General features: G+C 36.6%; 1 protein-coding gene across 2 annotated transcripts; it reads left to right on the top strand.

The window, feature by feature from the left end:
* The first annotated feature begins 4,636 nt into the window (after positions 1-4,636).
* Positions 4,637-21,633, top strand: LOC135730407 (somatomedin-B and thrombospondin type-1 domain-containing protein). Of its 2 annotated transcripts, none has more exons than XM_065248322.1 (5): positions 4,637-4,999; positions 14,862-15,047; positions 15,919-16,009; positions 20,246-20,404; positions 20,477-21,633. In XM_065248322.1, exons 1-5 carry the CDS (start codon positions 4,786-4,788, stop codon positions 20,580-20,582), a joined length of 756 nt encoding a protein of 251 aa, XP_065104394.1. In that variant the 5' UTR covers positions 4,637-4,785; the 3' UTR covers positions 20,583-21,633. The 2 variants fall into 2 exon arrangements, with proteins under 2 accessions (XP_065104394.1, XP_065104395.1); XM_065248323.2 differs by having other exon boundaries at positions 4,638-4,999; positions 14,865-15,047.
* The last annotated feature ends 907 nt before the right edge of the window (positions 21,634-22,540 follow it).

Below are 22,540 nucleotides of genomic sequence, written 5' to 3' on the forward strand. Positions count from 1 at the left end.
TGCTGGTGAGACATGAAAACACATAAGCCATCTGAATGGAGAGCAGTCCCATTAGAGTTTTACCAGTGGCTAAATATGTTTAAAATAAATATGTTTATTCATACTGTAGGATCCAGTAGATTACTAGCAATTTAAATGAAAACAGCTTTCCAATCTCTTAACAATGTCTGTTGTGGTATGGTTTCACTGACCTTTTTGGGCATATTTTAATGTTACTTATACACTGTAAAATTAGGATTCTGAATTTAGAATCATTTTTAGAATCAATGGTTGTGTTGTGCACTAGAACTATTTATTTTGGAGTGAAAATATTGTAGACATAAATTTGTTTTGCATTTCAGTTATTATACTTCACAGTAATATTGTGTTTAATAAAAATTGGAGGAAACTTTAACAGTTTACTTGAAGTGTACTTTTGATTTATAATTAATGATTTTGTTTTATTTACAGATTGTACTGAATTATATTTAGATATTTTTAGATTGTAACAAAAGTTTAAGATGTTTTAAGATACATTTCTTGGGAATTCATACTTTTTCATCCAAATTAAAATGTTATTTTACAAATGTTAGCATGCATTTATTGAATGTATTTGACTGTAAAAAATTTTTTTTAAATTTAGTACATATCTGTGAAATAGTAGCATTTTCCCTCAAATCAGAAAACTTATTGTATTGTTTTGTAATTTAGCATATTTAAATTAGATCATTAACGTTGTGACATGATCACACAAGATACATGTTTTATTGTGACTTATGTATATTTGAGTTTAAATTAGTTTTACGTGTTTTCTTAGCCATTTTATCCTTTTGCTATTTTATGTGTGTATGTCTTTTATTTTGCTTCGTCTGCCTGTCATGTGAGGGGTCACATGACATGGAACTTTGTATAAAAGGAAGGAGCAGGAGCACATGGTTAGCTGACGCTATAGCTAAAACAAGCGGTTGCTGGGTTGTGGAGTTTGTGTATTTGGGCTTACCTGTCCAGTTACGTTTTATGGACTTTGGATATCACTTTCTTGGATTTTATATACACAGTGGAAACTTTGCACATTTGGACTTTTAACACGCTTGGACTTTTATATTGTTTTAGATTTGTTTTTTGTATTTCCACATTTTGACAGTCTTGAGTTTTTAAATAATTGTAACTCAACCTTTAAGGCTGGCCGTTACAACTTTATTTTAACATTGATGAATGTTTACAGAAAATAACTAACCAATCAAATGCTGTAGGGAAAACCACAATGAACTATATATTAAAAACATATAATCTCTGCTTAGTTACTTGTCAATGACTGCCAGTAAATTACTGTGGAAAAAAAATCACAGTAGTTACCTGGCAGCCATTGACAATAGTAATTTACTGTAGAAAAGAAATCACAGTAGTTAACTGGCAGCCATTGACAAGTAACTTACTGTGGAAAAGAAATCACAGTATTTAACTGGCAGCCATTGACAAGTAACTTACTGTACGGAAAAATCACAGTAGTTAACTGGCAGCAATTGACAAGTAACTTACTGTACTTAAAAATCACAGTAGTTAACTGGCAGCAATTGACAAGTAACTTACTGTACGGAAAAATCACAGTAGTTAACTGGCAGCAATTGACAAGTAACTTACTGTACGGAAAAATCACAGTAGTTAACTGGCAGCAATTGACAAGTAACTTACAGTACGGAAAAATCACAGTAGTTAACTGGCAGCAATTGACAAGTAACTTACTATAGAAAAAAAACACAGTAGTTAACTGGCAGCAATTGACAAGTAACTTACTGTGCTTTTTCTAAAGTAAGTTACTTGTCAATTGCTGCCAGTTAATTACTGTGAATTTCACAATATGTTTTTTACAGTGTATGGCACAATGCTGTTGTCATGTTTGACACTATCTCATAGATGATGATCAATAGCCTGTCCATGTTAACATCTGTTTATCCTGACAGATGAATTTGTGCTGAAATACCACAGATCTTTCTTGTTAAATTCAGCTCTTTCGTAAATACGTATTGTCAGTGTGGATTGTTCGGTGAGTAAATGTGAGTCAGAATGTATTTATCTTGTCGAGTTTGTGAATATCTCTGACAGCTGTGATCTCTCAGTGAAATCCTCTCATTTGTGAGAAACTTTCACAGGCCGCGGAGAGACATGAGAGACAAAATGGGCCTTTTGTTGCCTTTAGAAATCTGCCAATAGCTGTTGTTGAGTTATCAGAGTAAAACACCCACCGGCAGATGTGTTTTACTGGGACATCATGAAAATGAGCAGCACTGAGGGCCGGACGTCACATACATGAGCTCTGAGGCGCAAGTAATGTCTGCATTCATGTTTCAGAGAGACAGAGAGAGACAGATTTGAGTTTCTATTACGGCTCTAATCTTAATTTTTCCAGGCACATTTCATTTAATTTTTTTTACATTTGTGTATTAATCACATTTGTTTTGCATTTGAGTTTTCATTTGCACCTTGACAGATTCATTGCATATCTCATCTCTGCCAAATAACCTTTGGTCTAAAATCACTTTTATGGTCACATTTTGTTTAGTGTAGGTTATTATAAAACTATTACACTGTAAGAAGTGAAAGTTGGATCTACTTAAAACATTTGGTATCCCTTAAAATATTTAAGTTTTAACAACTTAAGTTTTCTTACTTTGATTAAAAATTTTAAGGTGAAAAAAGCTTTTTTTAAATGACTTAAATTGGTAACACCTACATTTTTGTTTAGCTTAATCCATTTAAATTGTTCACTTTTTCCACTTTAAATTGTTCACTGAAATTTTTAAGTGTTACCTATTGAAGTAATTTTTTAAGTTAATCCAACTTTTACTTTTTTAGTGTAGGTTATTATAAAACTATTACACTGTAAAGTGAAAGTTGGATCTACTTAAAATATTTGGTATCACTTAAAATATTTACGTTTTATGAACTTGTAAGGTGAAATAACTTTTAAAAAATCACTTTAATTGGTAACACCAACCTTTTTTTTAGCTTTTTCCAAGCTTAAAGGGATCACTTTAAAATGAAAATGCTGTCATCATTTACTCATCCTCATGTTGTTCCGGTATGAATTTCTTTTTTCTGATGAACACAAAAGAAGATATTTTGAGAAATGATGGTACACACAGCAAATAGTGACCATAGACTTCCATAGTAGGAATAAAACAATATGATGTAATTCTTTAACTGTGTACTTACCATAATTTATCTAAATATTTTCTTCATCGTTTAACACAATACTTCCAAAATATTTTTTCCCACTATGGAAGTCAATGGTCAATGATCATATGTGTGTTTATCATCATTTCTCAAAATATCTTCTTTTGTATTCATCAGAAGAAAGAAATTCATACTGGAACAACATGAGGATGAGTAAATGATGACAGAATTTTCATTTTAAAGTGAACTATCCCTTTAAAGTGAAATTTTTAAGTGTTACCTATTGAAGTAATTTTTTTAATTAATCCAACTTTTACTTTTTTAGTGTAGGTTAGTATAAAACTATTACATTGTAAAAAGTGAAAGTTGGATCTACTTAAAATATTTGGTATCACTTAAAATATTTAAGTTTTATCAATTTAAACTGTCTCACTTAGAATGAAAAATGTAAGGTGAGATAACTTTTTTTTAAAAATCACTTTAATTGGTAACACCTACATTTTTTAGCTTTTTCCAAGCTTAAAGGAATAGTTCACTTTAGTTTAAAATGAAAATTCAGTCATCATTTACTCATCCTAATGTTGTTCCAGTATGAATTTCTTTTTTCTGATGAACACAAAGGAAGATTTTTGAGAAACACAGCTGATTATTACCATTGACTTCCATAGTAGGAATAAAAAAAATATGATGGAATTTAATGGGTACCGTCAACTGTGTGCTAACCATCATTTATCAACATATTTTCTTCATCATTTATCACAATACTTCCAAAATATTAATATCCTAATAAGTCAATGGTCTCCACCTGCTGTGTGTTAAATATCTTATTTTTTTATTCATCAGAAAAAAGAAATTCATACAGGTTTAGAACAACATGAGGATGTTAATGATTACAGAATTTTCATTTGAAAGTGAACTATCCCTTTAAAGTGAAATTTTTAGGTGTTACCTATTGAAGTCATTTTTAATTTAATCCAACTTTTACTTTTTTCAGTATTATAAAACTATTATAAAAGTTTTTTTGCCAAATTTGTTTTGTGTTAATTTGCCTACTCTGCTTATTGAATTACCTTTATTGTAATCATTTTACTATGGTTAATTTTAAGTGAATAAGCAGCAAATGATTTGCCGATAGACATTGAATATTGTATCTGTTTCAAATTAAATGTTCTATCAGATTTCTTTAAAAGCTTTCCATCCTGTTTGTTGTTTGTTTATGATTTTTCAGACACACTGGCTCTGTTATATCAGCTTAATAATCACTTCTTATTTCATAACCCCTTACAAAAAAAAAAAAGAATAATAATTGTGGCCAAATTTGGTTGAGAGGAGTCAGATGGTGCGTGTCGTCTATGTTTCCCAACTCTTTTTCTGGAATCTTCTGTAATTCTCCAGAACACACACACATACACCAGCTCAACATCCAAAATAATAGTACACACACTTTGTACAGCACTGTTCAATTCTTATATTTGGCCTGCAGGGGGCGCGCATCAGGAGCGTCAGTGGCGCTGGATGGATTCACTGAGTCAGAATCTCTTCAGTTTTACTTCATCAATGTTCGCGTCCGGACTGAGAAGATTCATTGCGAGCGTTTAACGATCAGAAACGGTTCGTCTTCAGAGTTTAATAATGATGCTGACAGGAGTTGTGTTTGTGGTTTTAATGTGTTTGTGCGGTGTGTGTGACGCGGGATGTGCGGACAGAGCGTCACCCTCGTGCTGCCCGGGACGCAATAACGAATGCGTAGAGTTTAGCGCGAGAAGATCCGTGTGTTACTGCGACGCTTACTGTAAGAGAACCGGAGACTGCTGCGAGGACTACAACACAATCTGCCACAGATCAGGTAAATTAGTATCATCAACATCAACCACAACTACTTAGTAATCACCTGTTACTGTAACTGTACTGTAACTGATGCTGACGCGAGACACTTAACCTCTTTAGCTGTGACGTAACGTCGCTGCAACTTTATTATCAGAGAAAAAGATTTGTTTGGGATTTCTTGTGGGTTGGTTATTTACACCTGTGTTAGTAATTTTTTTCTAACATGCATTTAGTTAATAAAGTTGTTTTAACCACACAGGAAATAAAAAATGAATATGTATGGAGAGATGCTCTATAAAGATGTGTATATGACAGACAAGGAAGTATTCTGGGAAGTATTTTTCACAGGGTGCTGTAGATCTTTAAAGTGTGTTTACTAGTAAGATTGAGTTATTTTAAAGCAGTGCACACTAATGGACATTTTTGTAAACACAACTTAGTATCACATAAGTGCTACTTCAAAGGAAAAGTTCACCCAAAAGTGATAAATGTCATAGTGTCCTTCATGTCATTTCAAACATGCATACTAATCTACTGTGGAACATAGTTTAGTCTAAGCTGCTGTCTTGTAAGTGGATGGGAACAGGGACTGTTAGGTCTCAGGAAAGTTAATGACGCACCGTGAACGTTTGTGTGACACCTGTTTGTGAAATAGCACACAGCTGAATGTGAATATGGGATAGAAACCAACACAGATCACTTTGTAAACAAAATTTGACACTGCAAAAGATGACTTTCAAGAAAAATTTTACTTAGTATTTTTGTCTTGTTTTCAGTAAAAATATCTAAAAATTCTTAAATTAAGATGCTTTTCTTGATAAGCAAAACGACCCAAGAAAATAAGTCTAGTTTTAAGACAAAAAAATTCAAATTTAAGTGATTTTGTGCATAAAACAAGCAAAAAAAAAAAAAAAAATTCTGCCAGTGGGGTAAGCAAAAAATCTTGAAATTTTTTCTTAAACACTAAATTCAAGAAAAATTTGCTTACCCCATTGGCAGATTTTTTTTGCTTGTTTTTTGCACAAAATCACTTAAAATTGACATTTTTGGTTAGACTTATTTTCGTTTTGCTCATCAAGAAAATACATCTTAATTTAAGAATTTTAAGATATTTTACTGAAAACAAAAGAAAAAAACTAAGTAAAATTTTTATTGAAAGTCATTTTTTGCAGTGTATATATAACATATACACACACATGGGCTACTTTTATGTTGGTCACCATCTACCTCCATTGTGTGTTATAATCTAAGGTGAGACAGACAGAGCAGAAATCGTCGGCTGGCAGACAGCTGGTTTTTACTCTGCCTCCTGTTTTCTACTGTACTTGCTCTTGTCTCTCAGTATATAATGGATGATGTGACGAGGGAAGTATGTGTGTTGGTAAACCTGGGCTGTTTGCAGGGGTTATTATCGCAGTCAGTAATTATCACTGCATGTGTGTCTGCGTCTCACCTGCTTCAGATACAGCAGGACAATTCAGAAACAACTCAAGTTGTATAGGAAGAAACACCATCAGATATAGAAATAGTTAAGTGTGATTTAATGTAAAACAGAGCACAGGCTCTGATACAACATCACAGCTGCAGTATTGCAGATGTTGAGGCTATCTGCATGCGCTAAGAATCCAGGGTCAGAGAGGTAGACAAAGCATCAGGGCTTTCATCGGTCTGTGTGTTTTCCTGGGAGGTCTTGGCCTGGGTTTGTTTCAATTTTTCTTGGGGGTCCAAAAGTGTTCAATCGTTTGTTTTCATTTGTCTCTTTGTGACTTTATGAAATAAGTCCCTTTAAACACATCAATTGTAATCGATGCTTTTTAGTGAAGTTTTAAAGGGGACATATCATGAAAATCTGACTTTCCATGTTTAAGTGCTATAATTGGTTCCCCAGTGCTTATATCGACCTAGAAAATGTGAAAAAGATCAACCCAGTGACTTAGTTTTGATAAACCATTCTCTGCAAGCATGTGAAAAAATAGCTTATTGAAATTTGGTTCCACTTGTGATGTCAGAAGGGGATAATAGCGCACCTTAATCTGCACTATCCAACCACGGCACTGCCATTAAGTGCAGAGATCAGCTCATTTGCATTTAAAAGGACACACGCTAAAAACACCTACAAAGTGGCAATTTTAACATGCTAATAAATTATCTGTGGGGTATTTTAGGCTAGAACTTCACATATGTACTCTCTGGGAACACCAAAGATTTATTTGACATCTTAAAAAAGTCTTGTGAAATGTCCCCTATAAACATAGGTATGGAAGGAGCCCAAACATTCACACCTGTCAATCATCAGCAGTCTGCACTTTCCCAACAACAATTCTTCCGGCAACACATATTTAATATCACTTTACACATACTTTAAAGGGCCCCCAAACGTAGGTGTTTTCAGCAATATTAAAATAGTCTCTGGTATCCCCAGAATGTGTCTGTAAAGTTTCAATGAAAATGTGCAATGAAAATGTGTGTTGTTTTTGTGTGACATCAAGACAGGGGAATCTTTGTAAAAATGTCAAAAAGAGAAAGTTGCTCAGAAGTGAGGGTTTGTGTTAATGTGTGTATAGTACATATGGTATGTTGTGAATACACATCTCATGTTGTTTAGTTTTGGAAAGATGGTTTCAGCAGTACTTTACTTGTGTGTATGTGTATGTGTGTGTGTGTGTGTGTGTGTGTGTGTGTTGATAGCCAGGTGATTCTGTTCTGTCTGTCTTATCAGAATGTTTGACTTGAGGGATTCGGTGGTTTTGGTTTGTTGATGTGTCAAATAACAGCTTGATCTGATTCATTTCAAACCACTAAATTCCCTTAGCAACAATCAATGTCAGATGTGTGTTCGTGTGTGTGCTAGCAATAAACTTGATATATATAACTGAGGAAAAACAACAATGCTACATATTTTCTAACAGGAAAATACACCCAAGATCAGATTTTTGTGTTTGTGAAACCACAGAGGAGGGTGTTTATAAGATGCCTGTGGTTTTTTGGTGGTCTGATGTTGTGTTTAAAAAAATAAAAAAATATTATCATGCAGGCAGATAAAAAGTGTAACCATTTTAATAAAACAGAAACACATAAAAAAAGACACAAGAGTAACACAACAGTGTGGCACATGCACACGCGTGTTAAAGTGCTTGGTGTTCACACAGTAATTGTTTCCAGTCCTGGTTGATATCTGATGTTACATTGCTGTTAGACGTGCAAAGATGTGGTTCATTACACTTATACTATATGAGCTACAAATTAACTGGATTGTTATCTTTATGTTGACAAAAATAAACCAAACGATTCAGTTTCTATAAGTAAAGGCATATGGTTTGTTCCATTAAATTGAGAGAGAGAGAGAGAGAGAGAGAGAGAGAGAGAGAGAGAGAGAGAGAGAGAGAGGAAATTGTCTGCATGCATGAACATTAGGAAGAGGAAATGTTTCTCAGATTGGAAACATTTGTATTGAATGTGACGTGACCTGCAGCAGCTTATTCTCACTTTTATTATGAGATGTTGTCAGCAGTTGCGGCTCGTGAATGCTCAGAGGGGCGCAAATTCAAAATATGTGTTCAGAGTGTCATGTGTTGCTCGTGTTTTCAAAATATGTGTTTGTTGCGTCATGTGAATGTGCATCACGTGTTTTGTCAAAATAAGTGCCTGCTGCACACGCGTCAAAACCGTTTATGATAAAAGAGACGCTCACGTTCACAAAATACACGCAATACACTCCCTTAACATTAACCTCTGATTACGCATGAGATTATGCGAGTATCTGGCAACCTTTAGACGTGTCTGCAGCAGGCACTTATTTTGACAAGACACATGATGCACATAGGTTCACTTGACGCGCCGAACACATATTTTGAAATTAGGACCACACACATGATGGGCTAAAGACATGTTGTGACGAACTTCGCATTGAGCACCACGTGTTGTCAGTGTTGTTCTCTCTGTGACCTCCTGCATCATCATCATCATCTCCTATGACTAATTTTCTTTGACCAAAGTTTATTATTTTTCAATAATAAAATCTTAACAGAGTCTCTTTGTCTGCATGCATGAACAGGTGTGTAATGTCGCTGTGGCTGTTACCAAAGGTATAGTTGACATCAGAATGAATATTGTGTCATTAACTTACCATCATGTCATTCCTACGATTCCTACGTTCATCTTAGGGCGTTTTCACATTAGCACTTTTGGTGCGCACCCGGGTTCGATTGACATCAGAGTTCGGTACATTTGGATGATGTGAACGCTGTCTTCCGAACTCGGGTGCGCACCCTCGAAACGTACTCGAGTCCGCTTAAAAAGGGTGGTCTGGGGTTCGTTTCATGTGAACTCCAGATCGGTTCGCTGCTAATGTGAGCGCAATCGTACCAAATCGCGGAAGTGAACCGCTGTTAATCACGTATTATATGGAATGTCCCACCAAAACAGACGTGTGTGTTTGTGTGCGTGCACTTACATTGACAACAAAATGCATAGAATGCGTGCTTTGGTTTTGTTTTCAAAGAAATAATACAGAAACGCACTTTCGTCTGTCTGCCGCAAACATACTAAAGTCGTTTCGATGACAAGGCGTCTGTCTGCCGACGTCAATTTTTGCGGAGGCATTCAGAAATCATCTCTCTGCTTGCAGTTAGTCAATCAATCACACTTGTCGTCTTATCGTTTATAGCGGTTGCCAAGCAACATGAGAACGCGCCGGCTGCAGCTTGATGATGCAAGCGTACCGCGGTTCGGATGCAAAAATAATATGTGAACACAGTCCATGGGGGGCATGGGGAGGGGGGAGCAATCGAACTCGGGTTCGGACCAGGCAATCGCACCAAATATGAAACCGCCCTTAAAGGTGCAGTGTGTAAATTTTAGCGGCATCTAGTAGTGGTGAGGTTGCGAATTGCAACCAACGGCTCAGTCTACTGCTCACCCCTCGCTTTTGAAACGCATAGAGAAGTTACGGTAGCCTCCACTGGACAAACATGTCATTGTCGGAGACAACTTAGTAAAAAATTTGTCCATTAACTCTTTCCTCGCCAGCATTTTAAAAAAAAAGTTACCAGCCAGCGCCAGCATTTTTCATGATTTTAACAAAAGTTTCATGCCTTCCAGAAAATGTTCTTATTTAAATATATAAACAAACAAAATATCAGGTGAAAGAACAGACCCTCTGCTTTCAAACAAAAAAAAACACGTTTCATCCTACCTTCATTAGTTCTCTTGCGGAAAAGACGGAAAATCTCGTCATTGGCGGGGAAGTGTTTTTGATTAAATGACGAGATATCTCGTCAATGGCGGTGAAAGAGTTAAGGGCTTCTGTAGAAAAATGGCGGCACAAAATGGCGACTTCCATGTGTGGGGACCCTTAGTGTATGTAGATAAAAACGTCTCGTTCTAAGGTAATAAACACACAACGGTTCATTATGGAAGGTCTTTATACACCCCTGATAATATAGTTGTGCATTTCTTTAAAGAGATCCTTCTAAAAATTACACACTGCACCTTTAAGAGCACAAATGAAGATATTTTTGATTAAATTTGAGAGCTTTCTGACCTTCTGATTGACAGCTACACAACTACAACATTCAAGGCCTATAGAAAGGCAGTAAATGCATCAATATAATACTTTTTGTTAGCAAAAAAACTAAACAAAGAATCCCTTGAAAGAATCATTGACATGACACCTCAAGGAACTATAAATGGTGATGAACATTTAGTTTCAGTGAGAAAGACAGGTTAAGCTCAGGTGTGGAAATGTCCTGATGGGTTTCATGGTTTCAATGTTTGTCCTAAATGGCCCCCTATACCCTTAAAGAGTGCACTAATTTGAGGAAACTATTTCTAGCGGTGTCTAGAATCATAGTGAACATTACTGAGTGCACACATTCAATCCCACAATGCACTGCAATAATAAGTGTACAAATGATGCTAAATTAATTCTTCAGAGCGCAATTCATACAAAACTACTTTACAACAAAGTTTGCATTTGCATACTACTTGCATACCGTATTTGAATGACTCCCATGATTTGTTTCATTCAATCTTTAAAACTTGATTGATAATTCAGAGGCTCTGAACCCAGCATAGATTATTTCCAAAGTCACACTGTAATTAAATGTCAGCAGCCTTATGGATTACTGCATCACCTGATGGGAACAGTGGTGACCTCTGGAGACCCCAGAATGTGTGAATGAGATTTGGATCAATAGTAAGTCTGGACCTCATGGTCATCTGAGAGAGGAGGTACAGTGTCTGTGTAATGGGTACGGTCCAGATCTGCAGAACTAATACAGGGGAATGTGGGGAATTTGACAGGGGCTTTATGTGGAGGTATGTGTTTGTGTGCTTTGTGACAAATGTGTGTCACTTTAGTGTGGAAAAACAGAAGTACTGTATGAGAATGCAAGAGCCATGAGGTCACTAAAACAACGGACAGGGACTTAAATGGAATAAATTCATGAGGCAATTCTTCTTCCAAAATCTTTGGAAGTGTATAAGTAATTTTATATATTTCATATTGTAGTTTGTTTTTAGACAGTGCACATATTTAAACAATGCAAAACTTGTTTAAATGAATTAGTTTAGTTTTGCAGAGTTCACAGACAGAGTTAATTTTTATTCTGTTAAAATGTATTGCTCTAATTGCTGTTTAGTAGCTTGTTTAAAGAGCACCATTTATCTAATTCATGATTTTTCATTTCCTTTGGTGTGTAAGTGGGAATTACGATTATGCAAAAGGTAAAACCCCAAAGTAAACAAATGACACGAGTTATTGTCTCCAATGTAAATCTCTTTTCTTGGACTACAACATACACACGGATTGTAGGCAACAGTTTATTTCCTGGGATTGGTGATGTAGAGAAGACTGAGGTTATCATAATTCCTCCTGGAGCGTCACATTTCCGGTTGACGTCAAAGGTATTCAAGGCCAATCACAACCTGCAGATAAGCTGGCCAATCAGGGACACAGCGCTTTTCAGATCGACGAGTTTTGTACAAAATCAGTGAGCTAAAAAATGTACAGTATGTGGAAAATAATGTGTTTTTAACCATAATCCACGCATATACACATATATATGTCTTTAAAGGGGCGGTCACGCTACACTTTTTGTTCCATTGAATCCATCCATTCATACACCTGCGAATGCATCAGACCGAAAACGCATTTTTTACGAAATTTTGCATTTTGCTGTACCAAAGTTTAAGTCTAACGCCGGTTTCACACTGCATGCGTGAGCAGCGCGTAAGGGGCGCGTGTTTTTTACGGCGCCCATGTTAACAAGTTAAAGCATGTACACTGCACGCGTGAGCAGCGCGTGCTCGCGTGGCAGGAGCGTTGCTGAGGCAACAGGGCAGCAATCGTTTCGGTGTTGGCTCTATTTTTGCTGCGTTGCTCATGCTCAATTAAAGTGACAGTGCATTGTTTATGGTTTAAATGGTCGTGGATTGACGCGAAAAAGTGTAATTTTACAATAAATTCACGAATGTGACAAGTGTGTTTGAAACAGTCATGACTTTGAGCAATTTAAAAGAAAGCAATGAAATATTAACACACTGTTGCCAGAAGACTGCGTTCATTCACTTTCTGCCCAGCAAATGAGTCCTCATCTATCTTAATAATCTTCAGAGAAAAAGATTCATCTATAAATTTAAATCTTATGCTTAAACTGTTGAAGGGAAACACGATCGACTGCTTCATGCTGTCAATCACTGAGTGAATTCTTTATTTTATAGTAAAACTTCAGAGAAACAGATTTTATAATGTGCCATGGGCTTTTTATGTCTATAATTGTGTTTTGTGTCTATATCTGTCATTACACGGACCAGAACAGCACGAAAACAATGTGGATTAAACAAATCAGAGTTATATAAATTACACTGACCTTCAAAAAGCGTCTTGAAGAGGTTTTGCTCATAAATGCATGTAAAATAATGTAATGTGAACTCGAGATTTTTATACTGTTATTTAAACTGCACAGTATGCGCTGCAAACGCAGCCGGTGTGAAAGCACAATGGCCACGCGCAGCAAATGCTCTCCGCACGCGGTGCTCACGCTACGCATACGCGGTGCTCACGCTACGCATACGCGCTGCTCACGCTACGCATACGCGCTGCTCACGCATGCGGTGTGAAACCGGCATAACTCTGGCCTGCGAATTCATATCACATGAAGAAATGTGACCAGTAGAAAATCGGTACGTCATGATGTGACCTTTCTCTCTACACTGTATGAAGTACAAGTTGGATCAATCTTAAAAAATTACTTCAATTGGTAACGTCTAACGACTTTAAGTAAAAAATTTAAGTTGAAAATGTTTAAATATTGCAAAATTAAGTAATTTTCCTAAACTACCCAAAACTAACCCTCGTGGCTTTAAAGAGAGAGAGCGAGAGGGAGAGCGAGAAAGATTGTGTGAACTAGTCTACCTCTGAGTCCGAGAGCTTTGTTGACCCTTCATTAAAAATCTACGTACGGTATACTGTTCATGTCCAGAAAGGTAATAAAAACATCATCAAAGTAGTCCATGTGACATCAGTGGGTCAGTTAGAATGTGTTGAAGCATCAAAAATACATTTTGGCCCAAAAATTACAACTTTATTCAGCATTGTCTTCTCTTCCGCATCTGTTGTGAAGCACATTCGCGAGACTAAAGTCACGTGACTGCAGTGACACAGATGATGTGTTATCCTCAGACATGTTCTCGTTTTTTTTTCAAACTTACAGCGTGCGTCTACCTCAGACTGTAAACGAAGCCCCGGCACAAAAAAAAAAAAAAACAGCGGGGGCGCACCAGATAACACGTCAGCCGCGTCATACATCATCCACGTCACTGCAGTCACGTGACTTAAGTCTCGCGCATGTGCTTCACAACAGACGCGGAAGAGAAGACAATGCTGAATAAAGTCGTAATTTTTGTTATTTTTGGACCAAAATGTATTTTCGATGTTTTAACACATTCAAACTGACCCGCTGATGTCACATGGACTACTTTGAAACTAATCCTCGTGGCTTTAAAGAGAGAGAGAGCGAGAGGGCGAGCGAGCGAGAGAGATTGTGTGAACTAGTCTACCTCTGTGCGTCTCTAAACAGCACTGTTATTACCTCGGAAAACCGTCTGTCTTGTTGTTTTTTATTAAAGTTAACTATGCAAAGTGATATGGAACTGTAATGCGGTCAAGACAGCTGCCTGGATCTACGTTCGCCGTGCATTTCCCAGAAAATAACTGCACACCTCAGAACGTTAATCAGCCACTCATATTCAAGCATTCAACGGACCCGTAGTATAAATATATTTATATACAGTTGTTGTACAGTGTGAGCCTTATGATAACTGGCAAGTTTCATTTCTAAAATGAATTGTAAACAAACAAATCTATGAATGAGTTTCCCAACATTTTTAAGCTCACACAGAATGTGAGCCGTGTGAGGCAGTGGGGAAGCGTGCATGTTTCTCTGAACACTACATGAAAGAGCAGCTGTATTATTCAGATACACAGCATGTGTGTGTGTGTGTGTGTGTGTGTGTGTGTGTGTGTGTGTGTGTGTGTGTGTGTGTGTGTGTGTGTGTGTGTGTGTGTGTGTGTGTGTGTGTAGATTAAGGTGAGAATTGTATAATGTCCTAATACACACACACACACACACGTTGACAGATGTACACTTACATACTTTATGTGAGCTGGTAGTGTGTGTCAAACACAAACATTATCCATTAAACTGTAAATGCAAAATTAAATCTGGGTCCTTATTACAGTAGTATGTCCATTTGAAAAAAAGCACCAAATGTAGGCATCATTTGTCCACAAATTGCCTGAACAATCTTGTCTCATTTGAGATATGAATTATGAAAATTCTTAAAAATATATTTTTCTGTCGGTCTCCTCTCTCTCTCAGCAGCTGTAGATTGTGAAGTGAGGCAGTGGGGTCTGTGGTCTCCATGTTCAATTATCTGTGGGGAGGGAACCACTGAACGAAGTCGACAGGTAAAGACACCACCGCGTAACGGAGGCAAGCCGTGTCCGGACCTGAAGCAGCGCAGGGGCTGTCTTGGACATTCTGGCACCTGCGGTACAGCTAAAGGTAACACACAATACTTCTGTATCAAACACTAGAGAGAGGTCTTGGTGTCTTCTGTCTACATGCAGTTGTCTTTAAAAGGAGCATTTTGACTAAACTGGAACCTTACTAAGTGACACACATACAGTAATAAAGCTCCTCATGAGAAGTTTGCAGGACTCACAATTATTTTAACAACATTTAAATACTCCTGTAATGCTTTAAACGGGACATATCATGAAAATCTTGAAAAAAGTATTATTATGAAAAAGACTTTTTACATGTTCAAGTGCTATAATTGGGTCCTAAGTGCTTTTACCAACCTAGAAAATGTGAAAAAGATCAACTCAAAAACTTAGTTTTGTTAAACCATTCTCTGCAAGCATGTGAAAAAATAGGTCATTGAAATTTGGCTCCCCCTGTGATGTCATAAGGGGATAATACCGCCCCTTAATCTGCACTGTTCAACCATGCCACTGCCATTTAGTGCCGAGATCAGCTCATTTTGTTCACACCTACAAAGTGTCAATTTTAACATACTATAATAAATTATCTGTGGGGTATTTTGAGCTAAAACTTCACAGATGTACTCTGGGGACACCAAAGATTTATTTGACAACTTAAAAAGTCTTGTGAAATGTCCCCTTTAAATTGAATTTGGTACATGTTGATGTATTTGTGTTATCTGCAGTGAAATGCATATGTGTAATAATTATGCAAATACAGCATGAGAGATTTATTATAGTCAGTTTTAGTAAAAATATAGAAAGTTAAACTACAGGACACTGTTTATAATTTGTTAACACACGTGTGTGTGTTTAGTGTTGTGTTTAGTCTCAGGAGGACACGGTTAATTTGCTCTCTTTCATTATCTTGATCTCCTCTTCTTCCTCAGAGGTGGCCAAAATCCTGCCTGACTCATTCAGGCGGAACTTTAAGGACCCTTGGAGACGTCCACACATGCTTATGAAGCAGGAGAAAAAAAGGTAATAGACATGAAACATTACAGAGTGCTTTAAAAGTATTGCAAAGGGAAAATAGACTAAATAATACACATTCTTAAAGGGATAGTTCACCCACAAATGAAAATAATGTCATTAATGACTCACCCTCATGTCGTTCCAAACTCATAAGACCTCCGTTCATCTTCTGAATACAGTTTAAGATGTTTTAGATTTAGTCCGATAGCTTGTTGACCCTCCATTGAAAATCTATGTACGGTATACTGACCATGTCCAGAAAGGTAAAAAAACATCATCAAAGTAGTCCATGTGACATCAGTGGGTCAGTTAGAATGTGTTGAAGCATCAAAAATACATTTCGGTCCAAAAATAACAAAAATCACGACTTTATTCAGCATAAGTGTTAACCTTACTTAGACATGTTTGCAAAGTTTTTTTTTCAGACTTACAGCATGCGTCTCTCTCAGAGTGTAAACAAAGCCCGTGCGCACAAAAAAACAGCTTGGGGGCACCAGATAACACGTCAGCCGCGTCGCGCATGCGCTTCACAACAGACAATTTTTGTTATTTTTGGACCAAAATGTATTTTGATGCTTCAACACTTTTTAACTGAACCACTGATGTCACATGGACTACTTTGATGATGTTTTTATTACCTTTCTGGACATAGACAGTATACCGTACATACATTTTCAATGAAGGGTCAACAAGCTCTCGGATAAATCTAAAACATCTTAAACTGTGTTCTGAAGATGATGGAGGTCTTACGAATTTGAAACGACATGATTATTTTAAATTTTGGGTGAACTATCCCTTTAAGACTGAAGGCCTTTTGCTCTTCTAATAATAATCAACACTAGAAGGTCGTATTTAAGGAAGTTGCCGTGACCCTTATTAACACTGAACTAGATTAAGATGAGTATGAAGCGGTTTATTATGTGTTTTATGAACTGATACACACTGAGTATCTTTTGTTTTGACTGGGAGAGCTCACAGTTTGTCTGCATGTAATAGTTTAGGTCTCTGCTGCTGTCAGTATCGGTATTTTGGGGGTTCTGAAAAATTTAAATTTCTAAGGATTAAAAAGACGACAATCAAAGATTTGTGTGTTTGCTTTCGTGGGTAAATAATATATAACACAGTTATTAATATGAATACAGTAAATGAGGGCAGGTGTGTGTATGTGATCAACACAGAGGAAGTTACTCTAGCCAGAATTAAATAGCAGGTGCAGGTTCAAGTAAAATGAGATTACTGTGGATATCTGAAGTTTTTTCCTAGAATTACAGACAGGAAATCCCTGAGTGAGTTAGTGAGTAGGCCTACATACTTACACCATGTAGGAGGAAAAGATGCCACAGAATCCTAACAATTCAAACTAATTAAATTCAGTGTAGGAGTCAGCGTGCCATGCAGCTTATGTATTATGTTTGTGGAAATGGTAAAAGTTGACATAGTTTATTCACTGATAACATAAAGTCCCATTTTAAAGTTTGAAAACACTTACTCATTCTTTATTTACTATGGTTTACTATTTTTACACATCAATTTATTAAACACATTAACTTAACTATAGAAATGATGTTTTTTTTATTGGTACATAAAACATACCTGTCCATTTTGCATTAGTTCCCAGTTTTCTGATATATTGTAGTGTTGTGTAATGGTCAAATGACATGCAGATTAAGTAAATAAATATATTTTTATTTTTTATTTAGATTATTTATTCATAATTTTTTTTCATCAGTTCATGAACAAACCCTGGTCTCAGCCCTTTATTTAAAAAAATATATTTTTAATATTCAATTCAATTTTATTTATATAGCGCTTTTCACAATTGGTAATTGTTTCAAAGCAGCTTTACATTAAAAGAAGGGGAAACACAGAAAAATCGACGGACAATATAAGTAGCAAAATACGTGGCTATGAATAAACTTTACAAGCGAGCGTATTAATAATGTATCGTATACAAGAGGGTGCTAAGTTAAGCCAATCTCAACTGACTACCCGGGGTTGAAAAAACCCATAGGAGAAAAACCTCAGGGAGGAACAAAAGTCCTAGGAGGAAAAAACCCCTTGGGAGATATATATATATATGTATTGACGTTATTTATATATTTATATGGTATGTAAACGGTATTTAAACGGATAAGGAGATTTAACGGGTTCCATCCGTGGTTGTTGGTCAGGCATCGACTGGGCATCACGTTGAGGGGCGGCCAGTAGATCAGTGGTGTGTTGACCTCCACGGCAGCCGAAACTGGGTCTTTTTGTCTCAGTGTCCTCGGGTTCGAGGACGAGACAGGGAGAGAAAAACAAAATCCTATTAGCATAGGGGCCGTTCGCATGGAATGCAAGTATCACACAGTGTTGTGTTTTAATATATGCTCGGTTCCAGACAGGCTAGCTATTGCAGCATTAGTATATTACCCAGATGAGTTATGTGAATGCTTTGTTCCGTACAAGCTAACTATTGCGAGATAAATATAATATACTTGACAAATTATGTGAATGCTTTGTTAAAGAAAAAAGTCTTAAGTTTAGATTTAAAGTGATCGATGATAGGGCTGGCAAAATATTAATCATGAATAATCGCATTCCAAATTTTAAGTTTGTGTTTGCATAATATGTTTTTGCATGTGTATTGTGTGTAATTAATATGTATATATAAATACATACATACATGTATATCTTTAAGTAAAATGTTTCTTAAATACATGCATGTGTGTGTGTTTATACTGTATATACAAAATAATTACAGACAGCGTACACACATATATTATGCAAAAACAAACTTTTATTTTTATATGCCTATGGTTTTAGCAGAATGATTCAACTTTTTCTAGACTGAATCCATGAAGTGAATCTCGAGCGTTACTATGGGTTAAAAGGGATAGTTCACCCAAAAATAAAAATAAAATTGTCATTAATGACTCACCCTCATGTTATTCCAAACCCGTTAGACCTCCGTTTATCTTCGTTAAAAAACAGTTTAAGATGTTTTAGATTTAGTCCGAGAGCTTGCTGACCCTCCATTGAAAATGTATGTACGGTATACTGTCCATGTCCAGAAAGGTAATAAAAACATCATCAAAGTAGTCTATGTGACATCAATGGGTCAGTTAAAATGTGTTGAAGCATCAAAAATACATTTCGGTCCAAAAATAAAAAAAATTATGACTTTATTCAGCATTGTCTTCTCTTCCGTGTCTGTTGTGAATCCGCGTTCACCACACTGCAGTGACGCTGCTGATGTACAAAACTGCTGACATGTTATCTGGTGCGCCCTTCGTTTACAGTCTGAGGGATTAGGACATTCGCGACATACACACTTACACACCATTTTAAAAAATATAGCAATACCAAAATACAAACAATGTAGAATAGCTTGAATACAGCATGGGTCACCCTTAGACTGTAAATGAAGCTCGGGAGAGGACAATGCTAAATAGAGTTGTAATTCTTGTTGTTTTTGGACCATTTCAATGCTTCAACAAATTCTAACTGACCCACTGATGTCACATGGACTACTTTGATAATGTTTTTATTATCTTTCTGGACATGGACAGTATACCGTACGTAGATTTTCAATGGAGGGTCAGAAAGCTCTCGGACTAAATATAAAATACCTTTAACTGTGTTTCCAAAGATGAATGGAGGTCTTACGAGTTTGGAACGACATGAGGGTGAGTCATTAGTGACATCATTTTCATTTTTGGGTGAACTAACCCTTTAAGGCTCCAAAAAGTAACAAAAAAAAGTATACCGCGGCCTTAAGTGTGATTACATGAAACATACAAGATTAAACAGCATTTAGATACACATGATAACTATTCAATGAACACAAAATTGTTAAGAATCACAGAACATCTGTGTAATCAATCTATTATACTGTAAACTTGAAGATGAACCTTTCTAACTTAAAGATGATATCTTCTAAGCCAGTGGTCACAAATGTTTTCTGCAAGCGGCCCCCCGTTCGAAGCCCCTAAAGAAAATGCATGACATAAAACATTCTATAACTTTTAATTAAAACATATTAAATAACACAATGTAGTGCTGTTGGGTAGTAACTTTATTTTCTGAGCTTCAATTACATAGAATTTATGATAAATGAATATATTTTTATAAAACTTTTATTAAAAAGGGCCCCCCCGGAATCATCTCGGGAGGCCCCCAGTTTGAGTAATTTTATACAGACAGATGAATATACTTTTGAAAATCCCATTGAATTATACCTGTCATCCATCTCTGTTGCAGTTATTGTGTGAACATGCGCGTGAAGCAGGCGAGCTTAGCATGTAAGCTGAAAATGTGGAGTGCTAGGCTGGTCTATGAACGTTCAATATGTGTAGAGTGCCAGAGCGATGCCATGGCGACCAACAACCGCTGCCTTGGAGACGGCCTGAAGGACACCAGGTACGCGTCATACACGTACACACGTGTACACAGACTTCCCAATAAATCAACTAATGGTGTTCTTTTCAACAGAACTTTCTGGTCGGCTGCATCAGCACCTGGTTGCTCTGGGTCATGGGTTCGAGAATCCCACACCGAAAACTGCCAATGTCCACCTTATTCTTTGCTTTTCGTCTGAACTATGTTCACTTTCAAAGCCTTTTTTACAAGGTATGGGATTGATCCGAGGAGTCTTGGAGCGCCTCTTACTTTTGAAGCCAAATTTTGTCCGTAAAAAGCTACTCTACAGCACATCTGTCAACTCTTTTCCCCCACCGAACCAAAACACAATCACACTTTTCTGAACTTTGCTCTCTACCTCCGAAATGCACCTGCACATGTTTTTGATAAACCCTTGTGTCTTTTCTCATTTCATATGTACTGTATTTTTATACATTTGAATGTAACTTCTGTGTGTAAGTTTATGTTTGCACGCGTGTAGATTAATGTATCTGCAGTATGTTTGTGTGTTTTAGTAGCTGAATGGAAGGCAATTGTACAGTACATGAATGTTTCTTGTATTGCATTCTCTGGAGATCTTAGGCTTTTTACTTCGTAGTTTTCTTTAAAATTTTCACAAATTCTGGTGTCTCTTGATCTATGCAGAATATCAGTTTCTCGATTATTACATTTTAACGCTTGAGCTTTTGTTGCAAATGTGACAACAGAGTTTTCGATTTGCTCGGCTGCTGTGAAAGTGTGCAAAAAAATCTGTGTGATAAAGGGTCAGGGGTAAAGTCATGTGTTTGCAATCGATATGAAAGCGGATTGGCCAAACTTAACTATTATTAGTCAAATTTGCCAATTTCAGTATAATGCGTTTCTCTTTGCTGTAGACGTTGCCTTAGGCAAGCAGCTTAAATTCTCTCTGTGATGTCTAGCAATGCATTAGACGGAAGAAGAGGGGGTTAAATGGAAGCACACAATGGGACCAGGTGTGTAAAATTAAACATTAGCAGTGACTCTTACCTGCTTCTCAGAAGTTTTATTTATTATTGCAGCCAAATACAACATCTCAGACTTTAATATATAGTGACTCTTGCGCACATATATATGTATTTTATAACAAGGACTGCGCCAAATAAATCCTTTAACAGCTTTAATTTTATAGATGCTATAATGTATGATTTTGTTGCCATGTTATTTGTGATTTTATCTATTAATTAAACAGTCATATCTTTCAAGTTGAATTTCTTTTATTGTTCTGTATTTGTTTATTATTTCTTGTAATGCATTACAGCTGAAACCCACATACCCTGCTTTCAATACCTCAGTTATTGCTTCACACAGAAACAGCAGGTATGTACTGTAGTGTACATGTGATCATTAGAGATCAAAGCGTCTTGTCTTGTGTGTACATACACAACACACACCCTCTGCACAAATACTTTGCCCATAATATATATTTTGTGGGATTTTTTACATTCTTGCTCTCAGCTGCACGTAAATATTTGGTAATGATAGCTTTTCTCACTAACTTTCAGTTTGACTGGAATGGATATAGAAACCCCATCAAACGTAATCCAAAATATTTTGCCAGAACTGTGGCATCATGGGTAATGAATGTGCTCAGGACTCAGGTCTGTCATTATAAACATTCTTCTTGTCTTCCCTCTACTGTCAATATACAATAAAAATTGCAAAAGCCCTTTTAAATGAAAAAAGAGTGACATCATCGAAAGACAACAGATGAGCTCACTGATTTCCTCACCAATGATGTCACTCATTTAGCAATTCAAAATACAAAATTAAATGGGGTTTCCACAGTTTTGATCTGTAAGGTTTTGTAGAGTTTTTTTTTAGATTGGAAGGGTCTGTAGAGTTTTGATCCGTAGAGGTGAGGGGTCTGTAGAGTTTTGCTTTGTAGACGTGAGGGATCTGTACATTTTGGTCTGTAGCGGTGAGGGGTCTGTGGAGTTTGTTCTGTAGGCGTGAGGGGTCACTAGAGTTTTGCCCTGTAGGTGTGAGGGGTCTGTAGAGTTTTGATCCGTAGAGGTGAGGGGTCTGTAGAGTTTTGCTTTGTAGACGTGAGGGATCTGTACATTTTGGTCTGTAGCGGTGAGGGGTCTGTGGAGTTTTGTTCTGTAGGCGTGAGGG

The sequence above is a fragment of the Paramisgurnus dabryanus genome, chromosome 11 (assembly GCF_030506205.2).
Source record: "Paramisgurnus dabryanus chromosome 11, PD_genome_1.1, whole genome shotgun sequence".
Classification (NCBI taxonomy): Eukaryota; Metazoa; Chordata; class Actinopteri; order Cypriniformes; family Cobitidae; genus Paramisgurnus; species Paramisgurnus dabryanus.